The sequence below is a fragment of the Vanacampus margaritifer genome, chromosome 19 (genome assembly GCF_051991255.1).
Source record: "Vanacampus margaritifer isolate UIUO_Vmar chromosome 19, RoL_Vmar_1.0, whole genome shotgun sequence".
Classification (NCBI taxonomy): domain Eukaryota; kingdom Metazoa; phylum Chordata; class Actinopteri; order Syngnathiformes; family Syngnathidae; genus Vanacampus; species Vanacampus margaritifer.
Window position 1 is genome coordinate 2,582,415 of NC_135450.1, and position 12,929 is coordinate 2,595,343.

The 12,929-nt window shown below is 36.5% G+C and overlaps 1 protein-coding gene across 2 annotated transcripts in view; it reads left to right on the plus strand.

Moving 5' to 3' along the window:
- The window catches only part of nus1 (NUS1 dehydrodolichyl diphosphate synthase subunit), an 11,723-nt gene extending 974 nt beyond the window's left edge, over positions 1-10,749 (plus strand). The window contains exons 2-6 of one of the 2 annotated variants that reach the window (XR_013289517.1): positions 1,069-1,200; positions 2,539-2,691; positions 8,714-8,813; positions 10,019-10,183; positions 10,641-10,749. Coding sequence is in view for 1 of the 2 variants with exons in the window: in XM_077553325.1 (XP_077409451.1) it covers positions 1,069-1,200; positions 2,539-2,691; positions 8,714-8,813; positions 10,019-10,109 (476 nt within the window). In the remaining variant the exon portion in view is untranslated. Of the gene's footprint in view, positions 1-1,068; positions 1,201-2,538; positions 2,692-8,713; positions 8,814-10,018 lie in introns of both variants that reach the window. The other variant, XM_077553325.1, reaches the window with a different exon arrangement.
- The last annotated feature ends 2,180 nt before the right edge of the window (positions 10,750-12,929 follow it).

A 12,929-nucleotide genomic window follows, 5' to 3' on the forward strand; every position in this document is an offset into this window, starting at 1 on the left:
GAATTGCGTGCTGTAATATCGTGATATATTGCCGAATCGATTTTTTCTAACACCCCTACTACCGATTGTAATGGCACTACAATGTAAATGTATTTCCTAAAGATATACTAATTTGAGTCAGTGTCATATTTTAGGCTGACCGATTGCTTGCACTAAACACTACTTTCTTTCCATATTGAATACATTTCTATAAAGTTCTTCCCATATTTAATACATTTCTTACATAAATCCATTTCCCCAGCCATTTTAAATTCATTTAACATCATTGTTTAAGCAGCCACGAATGGCTTGACCCTGGCTGAACTCCACATTTCCTCATATCTTCACTTTATCTCCTATTTTGCCATAGTTTATGTTCACTAAGTTAGGCTTACTGTTTAAGACGTGCACTGCTTTCCCTCAGAAAAATGAGGCTCGGTTCAATCCGTCATCTCATGTGAGTCAGTAACAATACCAAAATTCTGACTCTGATACTGGAATGGCACGGCTCAGAGGTAGAGTGGTCATCTCCCAGCCTTTGTAGTTATTTCAATTAAAAATGACATTAAGCAGTGGAAGGTATAAAATAATCATACTCCCTCTTGATTAAATAAAAACGGACAGCTGTTTTTAAAAAAAGTCTTGCTGTCACTGAGATGTCTAATCTTGCCTATAGTCTAAAACTGAGTTGGAAAAATAATATTTTTGTCACATAATGTACGCGTGTGAAAAGCATGCACTTGTTTTTCCTTTATTGATCAGACAAAAAACGCTGTTGTTTTCTATTAATAGTATACCGTGCTACCTAATGTGGAGGTTAGTTTATAAGACACAGCTGATTGATATCTCGACAATACTTGCTGACTTTGCTTAGTCAAAATCTCATTGTTTCTCTTGTGACAGTTTGGCAAGATAACAGATGAAACTACAGAGTCACATATAATGTGAACTGTACAATATTTTTGAAATATGCACATTTAGGATCAAAACAATATGTTGTCATATCTTAATCATGATTATACACTCACTAGTATGTTGTAAAGTGTTTGGGGTTCTTGTCCTCATGTTGTCCCACTTACTGTTTTCCAGGTATTTTCAGGAAGAACAACTCCCGTTTGCTTGAGGTGATTTTGATACAACAACAGCATCTGTTAGGTACTGACGGATCCAAATATAATGTGGAGTTTTTGAGTGATTGCACCAACAAACACCATAATAATGGTAAGACCTCTGCACATCTGTCAAACTGCTCAAATGGCCTGATGGTGACACACTGCATTATGTAATGGTGTGTACACAAGTCTTTTATTACGCCATTACTCTATAGTAAAATTAAATCATGAAAAGGTCAAAGGCGGCATGGACAGTTTGTGTTTTTTCAATCTTGATGGCAGTTTAAATTCCTTTTGGCTTACACAGGTCTACTGGGTTTCATGTAGCTTAAAGATTAGCCTTGTTTCAGTTCACCAAAAATAACTTCTTAGTTTCAGTTTAGTTTGCCATGGTTGTTTTGGAGCTGTAACCTCTGATCCAGCTTGCTTTGTGAATGGTTTCTGTATAAAAAGTACAGGAATAATTATTTCCTGCTACTGCTATGATGTAGTAATTCTGTGTTGTTGTTGTTTTTTTGTGTAAAAGAAGCTGCACAATTGATTGAAGGGGGCTCAGGGGTATCGCCAACCCTAGATTGATTTAGAATTTAATTAATTTAATCTCAATAATTGTCCAGCGTATTTTACAATCACAAAAAGCTACTTTTACCAGGTTTACCGGTCTGGTGAGAATTGATGGTTTCAACCATAAATATTTACAGTAAGCCACACTAATTCACTGAAGTGTATTTCCTTGTTCATGATAATGTACGGAAAAGGCCACAAATGAGGCGTCAGTATTCTCACTGCTGAACTGAATAATACAAATTGTAGGGTTATTTAATGTTGGTGTTAAAGCACACGGCTACAAATATGTTGACCTCTCAGTAGGTTGTGTGCAATCAAAACTGTGAGGAAAAAATAAATAAATATATATATATATATATATATATATATTGTCAATTGACCTGTGTTACATGTGCTGAACTGATATTTGGAGAAAAGGGAGGAAATAATTTTTATCTTTTCGGATTTCTTTTGTCATGTCATTAAATGTAAAAATTTGAAAAGTCGCAACAACAAATTATATAAAACTGTGTGGATGTAGTATATTAAATGCATAAACACCTCCATAAAAATGGCATTGTTTGAAAAACAAGTTCTCAAAATGTAAATGCTAATTTGTGCACACCATTCATCTGCACGTAGCAGCGCCTTTACTCTTTATTACAGACTTAAGTGTGCAATAGTTTTGTGTGTGGAACACGGGTCACAGTGTAATTCGGAAAATGGTATTTTGTGTGATGACTTTCTATTTTTAATGTCAAGGGACTGAAATTAATTCAATAGGCAAAGCAACTAGCCTACAATCATATTTGCATATTGGAATGCACCTGGAAATCTTCGCCATCCGGTGGGATATATTGTAGTCATCCCTGCAAGTGGAAAATGTTTTTGTGTGTTTCAGTGCTGTCATGCAGGCCCACAGTGAAGGTGTTGTGCCCAGAAGATGGGAAGCAGAGTATTGTTCAGGCTGCACAGCAACTCTGTCACTCTGTGGAAAACAAAGAGAGGAGCTCCAAAGACATCACCGTCTCGATGCTAGACACACTGCTCAGAGGTAGTAATGCTATAAGCTGCACATTTTCATGATGTGTCTAAAACATCATGCATTTGGCATGTCCTGTTAATCATGGACAAAATTATTGGCACCCCAGAAAATTTTCCAGAAAATACACAATTTCTCCCATAAATGGTGGCAATTACAAATATTATTGGTATCAATTTGTTTCTGTCTTTGATGTGCATTGGAAAACACAAAAAAGGTGAAGAAAAAAGGCTGACATTGACACAATTTTACACAGAATGCAAAAACTGGGCTGGACAAAATTGTTGGCACCCTCAACTCAATACTTGGTTGCACACCTTTTGAAAGAAATAACTGAAAGCAATCCCTTTCTATAACCATCAACAAGTTTTCTGCACCTCTCAGATGGAATTTTGGACCACTCTTCTTTTGCGAACTACTCCAAGTCTCTTAAGATTTGAAGGTTATCTTGCAACAACAATTTTGAGATCTCCAAAGGTGTTCAATGGGATTTAGCACAGGACTCGTCGATGGCCACTTCAGAACTCTCCAGTGCGTTGTCCCCAACCATTTTTTGGTGCTATTTGAGGTATGTTTTGGGTCATTCTCCTGCTGGAACACCCATGACCTCTGACGCGGACCCATTTTTCTGACACTTGGCCCTACGTTGCAGCCTAAAACATTTGTCTTTCCACAAAATGTTCTCCCAGAAGGATTGAGGCTTAACTGGGGTACATTTTTGCAATCTTCAGTCTAGCTTTTTTTTTCGTATGTCTCTTAGTCAGCAGTGGGGTTCTCCTTGATCTGCTGCCATAGGGCTTCTTCTCATTCAAATGACGACGTATGGCCCGAGCTGACATTTCTACACCCAGAGTCTGCAAAACAGCTTGAAATTGTGTGGAAGTTGACTGAAGTTGTTATCCACCTTTCAAACTAACCTGCATTGCATCCTTTCGTCAATTTGTCTTTTCCGTAGGGAGATTAGCCACAGTTCCATTGGTTATGAACTGCTTAATTAGAGTACGCACAGTCGACAAAGGAACTTCAAGATCTCTGAAGATGGTCTTGTATCCTTGAGATTGTTAATATTTTTCAACAATTTTGCTTCTGAAGTCCTCAGACACTTGATTTACCTACAGTTCTAAAAGGCCGCCAACAATTTTGTTCAGCACATTTTTTGCATTCTGTGTAAAATTGTGTCAATTTTTTCTTTTTCGTCATCTTTTTTGTCCTTTTACAATGCACGTCAAGGAAATAAATACCAAAAACATTTGCCAATAATTTTGTCCATGACTGTACATGTTACAATGCCACAGCCGACACTGAAAACTAGGGGTGGGAATCTTTGAATGTCTCAATTCGATTTGATTACGATTTTTGTGTGTGATTAGATTCAGAATCGATTTTCAATTAAGAAAGATTTTTGATTCAAAATGATTTGATTGACAATGCTTTTTGCTTCAATTTATAGATGTTCAAGGAATCATAATGATCTACTCCAGTCTGACTCGCTAATGCTAACTAGTGCGCTACCCGCGGCACTTTAATCACTCAAAAGAACGGCTCCATGCTGAAAAAAAACAACTTTTATTGTAATAATTTGATTGTGACTTTTTCCTTCTACTCTCTTATGTGGCTACAACTTAACAGTGTATCAGACCGCGTGGAACCACACTGCCCCTAAGTGGCCAAATCGGGTACAACATGAACAGCGCTCCCAATAAAAACATACACAAACAAAGGAAAGACAGTATAAAATAAATTTAATAAAATCGATTTATGGACATTTAAAATACATTCTGAATCGTACTAAATGAGAATTTTGTTTTTTTGTTTTTTTTGGCACACCCCTACTGAAAACACTTCTGATGGGGCCACTTGTTGCAGGGATAGAGAGCTATTTTATAGCCATTATTACTCAGGGATGTTAATTTCATGCTCCATCCATTGAAGTAGATCAATATGTTGCTAAATCACTGCCTTTTAACTAGTTTTCGGTTATCGTTTCGGCCCAAAATTTTCATTTTGGTCCATCTCTACTTTTAACCGCATAAATGACCACCATGTTGAAACTGCCTTTGATCGGGCTTCTATCTTGGCGTACGTAAAACAATTTGAAAATGATTCCACAAATTTGTTTCTTCGTGCGCGTGCTCCAATTTCATGTCTCTGTTTCTAATGTTCAATAAGTTGTCCGCCCTATGATTGGTATAGCCGTTGAACAAATACTTGGAGTAGACTTTTTTTCTTTCTTTTTTTTCTTTTTTAACTGTCAAAAGCTGCAAACTAATTGACTGATGAAATAATGCCTCTAAATGTTTGTTGGCATGTCATCAGTGTAGAAATGCCCATCAGTAGTAGGGATGCAATGATATCCAAACATCATAATACTACATTATCACGATATGAAGGTAACGATACGATAATTATCGCAATATTGTGGGGAGGTTGGCGATATAAAAAGGTCACAATATTGTAAAAAACAAACTCGTATTGTAAACAAAAGCTCATACTAAAAAAAAAAAAACACACACTAGTTGTGCTTTTGTACATAACAGCAATGTATATAAACCACCTACAATTTCGAATACAGGGTTCGTACGGGTGCTTAAAATCTTTGAAAATGCTTGAATTTTAATGTAGTGTTTTCAAGGTTTGAAAAGTGCTTGAATTTTTGGTGAAGTGCTTGTAAATGCTTGAAAGTGTTCATCATATTTCTTGGCAGTCTGACTCAATTAGCGGTGAAACGAGTCCTGAGTAAAAAAAAATTAAAAAACAGTGAGGGCTTTTTCCTGCCTTAAGTACTCGTTTATTCAGCAATCTGCGGGCACTGCGGACAGGGCAGCCTCTCAAAGTCAAATTCAAGCTTGCAGCCACTATAATTGCTTCCTCGGGTAAATTTCAGAATAAAAGACTCCCAAGTCATCAATGTCTATAAAATGTTACTTATGATACTTTTTTATTTTATTTTCCACCACGGTGCGAATGTACAAACGTTATGTGGCCGGCTTGACTTTGTTTGCTCTCATGGAAACGTTAGCTAGACGCCAGCGGTTGGCCATTGTGGCTGAGCCGCCAAATGTGGGGACGACACCGAGCGGACGATCGCAGCTTCAATGGCCCGTCAAAGTACGTCGCCACGTGAAAGTGCTGTGTTATGCAAAAAAGATTGGGCACCGGACCACTGCTCAGATTATTGTGCTCATTCACCTGAAGCTACCATGTGGATAAACTCAAACGGTTGCCAATTAAGGTCCACATCATCATGGTAGGCTAATTCAAATGTTCTAAATATGAATTTAATGTCTTCTTTTTTATAAAGCAGTAAATTGCATTGCCACTTGTGTGACCCTGGTTTAATTAAAAGCAGATAATAACTGATAAAAATGATTAGTCACATCAAAATGATGTCTCAAAACAACATTTATTCACTAGGTAATCAAGATTCACATGAAAACATGTCGACAGTGTACATTTTTTCTTTATTTTTAAACTGCGCTGACATAATGAGCAAAAAATAATAGTTCATAGAACTCCTAAATCATTAGGACAAATTCCTCTCTTCCCTCCATTGTGCTGGATATAAGAACATTGCTAGCATGAACGTGGTGCTGACTCTATTCATAAAAAAAAAGTGCACCAAACAATCATCTCTGGTGCTCATTTGAGGACCATGCGAAAACATTTTGTGCACCATATACAGTATATTTGAACCTGCAGGAAGGATTAAAATTCCTTATTTGTCTTATTACTGGTTCGCTGGTCCAAATTTATTAATGCACAACCCTCCGGTATAATGTAAATGTACAATTTTAAAAAATTAACTAATTTAAAAAAGAAACAAATTGTTTTTTCATTAAGTGAAAATGTGTTGTTTTTTGTCTCTTTATCCAAGCAAAAATATATTTTAAAATGAATACTCGAGTACTCCATAACATTTTCAGTCGAGTATTCGAATACTGAAATACTCGACTTAACATAGGCTAATTATGAAATGGGAAAAAAATCAAATAAGTTTCTTTAAATATAAAAGCAACTTGATCTGTTGGCTTTGCATGAGCCTTTACGTTAAGTTGTTGTCTTGCATCCCCGTGACATTGTCGCCCCTAAGAGGACAGTTGGTGCATCGGTCCATCATGCCGGGGAGGTTTTCGTGCGGCATGTTCGATTCGGTCCACTAGTTTATCGTAGTGTCATTAAATTTATTAGCAGGAGCTGACGCGCCGCAGAAACAAAGCTAGTAGACACGGACGCTATTGAGTGCTGCACGCGCTAGAGGTGGTATACAGGCAGGCACAGAAAAGACAGCCAGCAGAAGTGTAGTGGAAAAACTGGAAAATTTATCTTGAAAGTCCTTAAAAAGTGCTTGAATTTTGGCCATGGAAAAGGTGTACGAACCCTGTAATAACACTTGGAGGGATACGTAACTCATTTAACAATTTTAAGCAATAAAAAGTTAATGTTTTGTCCAGGATTAATTTGATAACTTCATTATTTTTCATGTACAATTAATACCCTTAAAAACAAAAAAAAAAACTTTTAAAGGTATTGTACATGAAAAATAATGAAGTTGTCAAATTCATTCTGGATAATATATTAACTTTTTACTGCTGAAAATGGCTCAGTGAGTCAAATATCCCTTTAATTTTGAGGCACTTGCTTGCTAATGCACGCACACATTGAGTTCCTTCACATATTGACTCAGTTCACAAACATATTACGTTCCCCTTCATCTGACCATTAGCGGGGGTTTTTACGTTTTAATTTTAAACATAGAAGGGCCAAAACATGACTTGTGAAATTTAAACTGCACTAAAAAAAAATAGCCACCAGAGCATGCTAGAACTGCACAAATGGAAATCAACCAGATTTTTTAACAGATGTGCTGCTTTTAATATTGTAACAAGATGACAACGATATTGTGGCAGTTATCACCATATTGCTGTTATCGTTACATCCCTAATCAGTAGTGTCACACTTTGAACTAATGAAGATGCTTTAAAAAAAGAAAAAGAAAAACTGCCTTGATGCAAGCAAGGCATAAATAATTAATTGTGCCGCATGCAATACTTGAGAGACTGAAATCTTGTGTTAACTAAAAGCAAGAAAGAAATATAGTCATGATTATGTTTAACACAGTTGCTGCAATTCAAAGGTTCAAAATCAATTGAATAGTTGACTGTAACTCATGTCAAACTGTCACATTCAGAAGCTTGTTGTGTAGATATAGAATGTATCGGGGCCTCAAATTCAAGGCTCGGGGGCCATTTGCAGCCCACAGGATGACATTGTGCCGCCCCCTGCTTTACGTCAAATTGTAACCCTGGACGTTGTGTGTGGTTTTTTTTTCCCCATTATTATTTTGTTAAATCACTTATGGGCTACCATAGCTCGGCCCCATGACAGCTTTCGGCGAAACGTAATTTTGAAGTGACACCAAGTGGAAGGAAAAGATATCTTGTTACCAGTCCCAATTATGTCTTTTCCAAAACCTACTGTAAAAGAAACGTACAAAAGTGATGAAAATGCCTGAATTCCTTGCAATTGTATGTTGAAAAACGTTCTTAAAATTCTCTGTATTGTTCATATATTTGTTCCCAATGTGGTGACTCCTCCTTTGCTTGTGAACAACTTGAGCCTTTCTGGGATGCTCCTTTTAAAGCCAATCCATACACTCACTTGTTTCTAATTAACCTGTTCACCTGTGGAATGTTCCAAATAGGTAGTGTTGTTTTTTTAAACATTCCCCAACATTCCCAGTTTTTGTTGCCTCTGTTTCCGCTTTTTTGGAACATAGGTACCAAATTGAAAATGAGTAAATATTTGCAAAAAACCCAAGAACGTTCCTCAGTTTGAACATTAAGTATCCTTATCAATTGATAATAGGTTGAAGAGGATTTGCAAATCATTGTAATATTTTATTTACATTTTAGACAACATGCCAACTTTATTGCAATTGATGTTTGTATATTCTTAGTTTACAATTATTTTTTAAAATATTTTCTGAACGTAACTCATCAGATAATATGACTAGCGTCCTGTGCTGTTTTTCCAGAGTCCAAAAACATTCCAGATCCGGAGCTAGTGGTGAAGTTTGGTCCTGTCAACAGCACTCTAGGCTTCCTCCCCTGGCACATCAGACTCACTGAATTCATGTAAGACATTTGCTTGTTTATCAACAAACACTGAGTACACGAAAGCTCACATATCCAATCAATTGTCTCCACTTTTCACCAAATATAAGAAAAAATGTCTTGGCATGGTTCTGATCTTTAACTTCCTTTCTAACAACTGGTACCATGTTTAGACATTTACGGTAAGATGTACTTACTACGACATTTCTATTACCATTTTAAATTGATCTTGTGTTCTTGCTTGTCATTTCGATTTGATGTGACTGTAGTAAATCACAGCAACAGAAATTATATTTTATTTTATTGGGGACTGACCAAAAGTTTTTAAATCACATCCCATATTAGCAGCTTGATGGTGCTTTGAGTTTTAATGTGGAATGTAATAAATGGTCATTTGTCAGACTGACTTTTTTTTCAGGCTAGATTTTGGGCAGTTGCCTGTAAATAAGTTTAATATGGTTCTACTTTGGTTCTCAGTCCAAATCATGAAGCTGGAGTTCGGCATAAAATGTCTGTAATTCCTTGATGGTAAATGCCATGTTTGTGAGACTCCATAAATTACTGTTGAAAGTGTATAATTATATCTTTATTTTATTCTAAATTAGTTCTGTCACTTTTGAATATTTTTAGAATCGATTATTTAATCGATTAATAGACCAATTGGATTCATTTTAATTTTGCATTAAAGGTAATTACAAAAGTATTTTTCCCTCTGGTTACCGTTTATTAATCAGTGATGGTTGTTGTTTATTTCGTACTTCGTATTCGTATAGTGATTTTTATTTTTATGAAAAAGGGGTGTGGGGTGATGTACTGTTACCAGTTCGATCATTGTTTTCTAAAGCAGAAACAGATGTTTGCAAATGTCTTATTTTGATTAAACACAGAATGTAATCAGTCTTCTTTCATCAAGGACTACAGAAATCAGTCAACAATTACTGTTGATATGCTGAAATCAGAGGATTTGGACAATTTAAATTTTAAAAAACGGCTTAAAACGATGAATCGATTATTAAAATTGTTGTCGGTTAATTTGATAATTGTCGATTAATTGATCTATTTTGAGGCATGTAAAGCCAATTGATGTACATATATATATATATATATATATATATATATATATATATAGTATTTCTGTAAATACCGCAGTAATTGCAGCATTGCAAATACTATTGAGCTGTTTCTGCATGTTTTCCTGTATTCTAAGTATCGGTCTTTGTTATCAGCTCCCTGCCGTCGCACAGAAACATCTCTTATGACGACTTATGGGGTGCACTGCAGCGCTATGGCCAATGTCAGCAGCGCCTGGGCCAGTGACGTGCAGGCTGGTCTCAAGTTCATCGCAAAAGACAAGTTCAGGAGTTCACACATGTCAAGACAAGGAGGCTTGGGTAAGACAGTGACCCTTCATGCCCCTCTGTCCCACACTCGGGGATTCTCCTGGATCGCCGAGACAGTGAACAAAGCCAGGAGTCAGAGCCGATCGTTCACTTCCTGCCACCAGCTCTTGTACTACAATAAGCAGAAATTCCAGGGCCTCTGCAGCATGTTCTTTGAGCCAACGGAAAATAGCCCCCCATGACACATAACAACATGATGAGAGGACTGTCTGTCCTCTGAGTCTCTCTCTCTGCTGGCATTCAGTTTCCAGCTGCTGCTTGTCACTGAGGACTTCACTCGGCAGCAGCAGAATATAAAACCAGGCTTTGTGCCACACTGTTGAACTCAAGCTTAATTTTAAAGAGAAATTCTTCAATATGATTGAAAACATGAGAGGAAGTAACACAAAGAGCGATTCATTGTGTAAATTTAAGAAGTTCATGTGGCTCTGTGTGTTTTGTGTTCCAGCTCTCAGTGACCGTGTCAAAGTATGGTTCTCCAAATCATTTTTACTTCAGGCTCCACCTTCACTGACCAGGCCTCTGAAATAAAGAAATGCACTGTTTTTTTCTATTGATTTTGTTTTGTTCTTTACTTTGCTTATCCCTTGCACAACATGTTGACTAGGGACCAGTCAACATGCTGCTACTTCTTGGGGTACATATTAATGCAAATTGGCTACCAGTTTGATTCCCCCTCAAATATGATTATTTATAGTTAATTATATTAATTTAGGCAAAGACACTGATCATGTTAATGATTTCTCACAATAATTAAACAGTTAATATATGCAGCACTTTATTTCTATAAATCTTTGTCCGTGTTTATATTTTCAAATGATCACTGCAACGTTCCTAGAAAATCACAAATACCTCATCACTGCTGTGCTATTTTTAGAATAGTCCAGCGGGCTACTTATGTGGTCCTTAGGAGATACCTGCTGCTGCTACCACCTTGGTGGCCCCTGCTGTACACTTTAACTCATTCACTCCCAGCCATTTTCACTTAAGCCACCCCCTTCGCTCCTGGCTGGTTTACTGGATTTTGACTGATTTTGCAAGGCCCACAAAATGTTGTGTTCTATTGCTATAAAAAACATGGATTAGAGTCTCTTCTTTCATCAGGGAAAAAAAAAGTATATTTGTATCTGTTTAATTAGCATTAGAATATAGCTAAGTTTCATCATTATTCACAAATCTGTTTAGAACTGTAGGTACATGAGCTTTGTTACAACATGGCCCTGGTTCAACTCATACTTTGCTGCCGCCTGCTGGCCGTTTTTGTAATTACTACCATTGCTTCACTTGTTCTATTCAGTTCAGAGGCTGCATCAAAGCCTTCTGTATGCTCTAGCATTAAAAAAAAAAAAAAGTATAAATATGTTTTTCGGACACTTAAAACATTTAAAATAAAATGTATTTAAATGTTTTTGGGAGCAAATGAGTTAAATTATACAATTGTGATGAAAATTAATTTAGCATTTTGCTAAAATGCAACCCAATATTTAAACAATTCTGTCTCGTAAACCATTCAATCAAAGAAGCCACATTTTGATACACTTTTGAGATTAAAATAAGATTCAATATTGTCAAAAATATTAGTCCCTACTCCCTATATGTTATGGCACTTTCAAAACTTACGAGCTTGGCTTGAAACCTGTATCAGTTACCATATAAATTCTATTTCAGTGACCCCAAGACGCAGGGTTGGTGTCACAACTGTCATTCACCACTTGCTCAAAAAGGGCTATTTTTGGAGTCGCTTCAAAATAGTGATAAGATGTGAAATCACCACGCTTAAAACTGCTGGGTCAAAAATAACCCAATTTTACTTTACTTTTAAAATTGGGTGGTTTTGTATAATGACCCAACTGTTTTTAGACTGTAGAATTGAGTTAAGATGAGTATCTATTACTTTTTGAGTTCAATACTGATGTCTTTGCATGCACTCTCATACCTGCCGGGACAAAAAATACCCCAATATTTGTCCAAAATTGGACCGACCCGCTATTTGGGTCAATTTGACCCAAATTTGGGTTGTTTTGAAACAACCCAAGTTTTGTGGTTATTTTATCAAAGAAAAAAAGTGTTTGTTTTGCACAAACTTCCCCAGAAAAGTTCGATCTAATTGACCAAAGTAGTGGGTCGGTCCAATTTGGACAAATATTGGGTTATTTTTTACCCAGCGGGTATTAGAGTGCATGCAAAGAAATCAGTATTGAACTAAAAAAACTAGTAGATACTCATCATAACTCAATTCTACACTCTAAAAACAGTCACTTTATGGTTCAATTTGACTCAATTTTCTGGGTTGTTTTATACAAAATGACCCAATTTGTTGACCCAAGTAAAGGATGTGACCAATATTTATGAGTTGTTTACGCTGAAAGGCCTATCTATTTCTTGACTCAAAGTTGAGTCAAATCGACCCAAGTAAAGGATCGGTCCATTTTTGGCCCATAGTTGGGTAATTTTTGACTCAATTGTTTTTAGAGTGTATTTATAGAGCACTTTTAAAAACAACTGCAGATGAATTAGGCCAAGACCTGTTTGGCAAATTTAATATTTTTTCAAAAAGCTATACTTTTGGTCAGTCCACATGTGGGTGTCATTTTTACTAATTACTGACCAATCTAAAGTGTTGAAAATGGCTTGTTCTCATTGATGATGAAATGTTAATGGTTGAATAAAAGATGTTTTTGGTGTCTCCTGAAAAGTGACAATTTTGGAGGTACAAGGTTTTGGCCCGACAACAGCG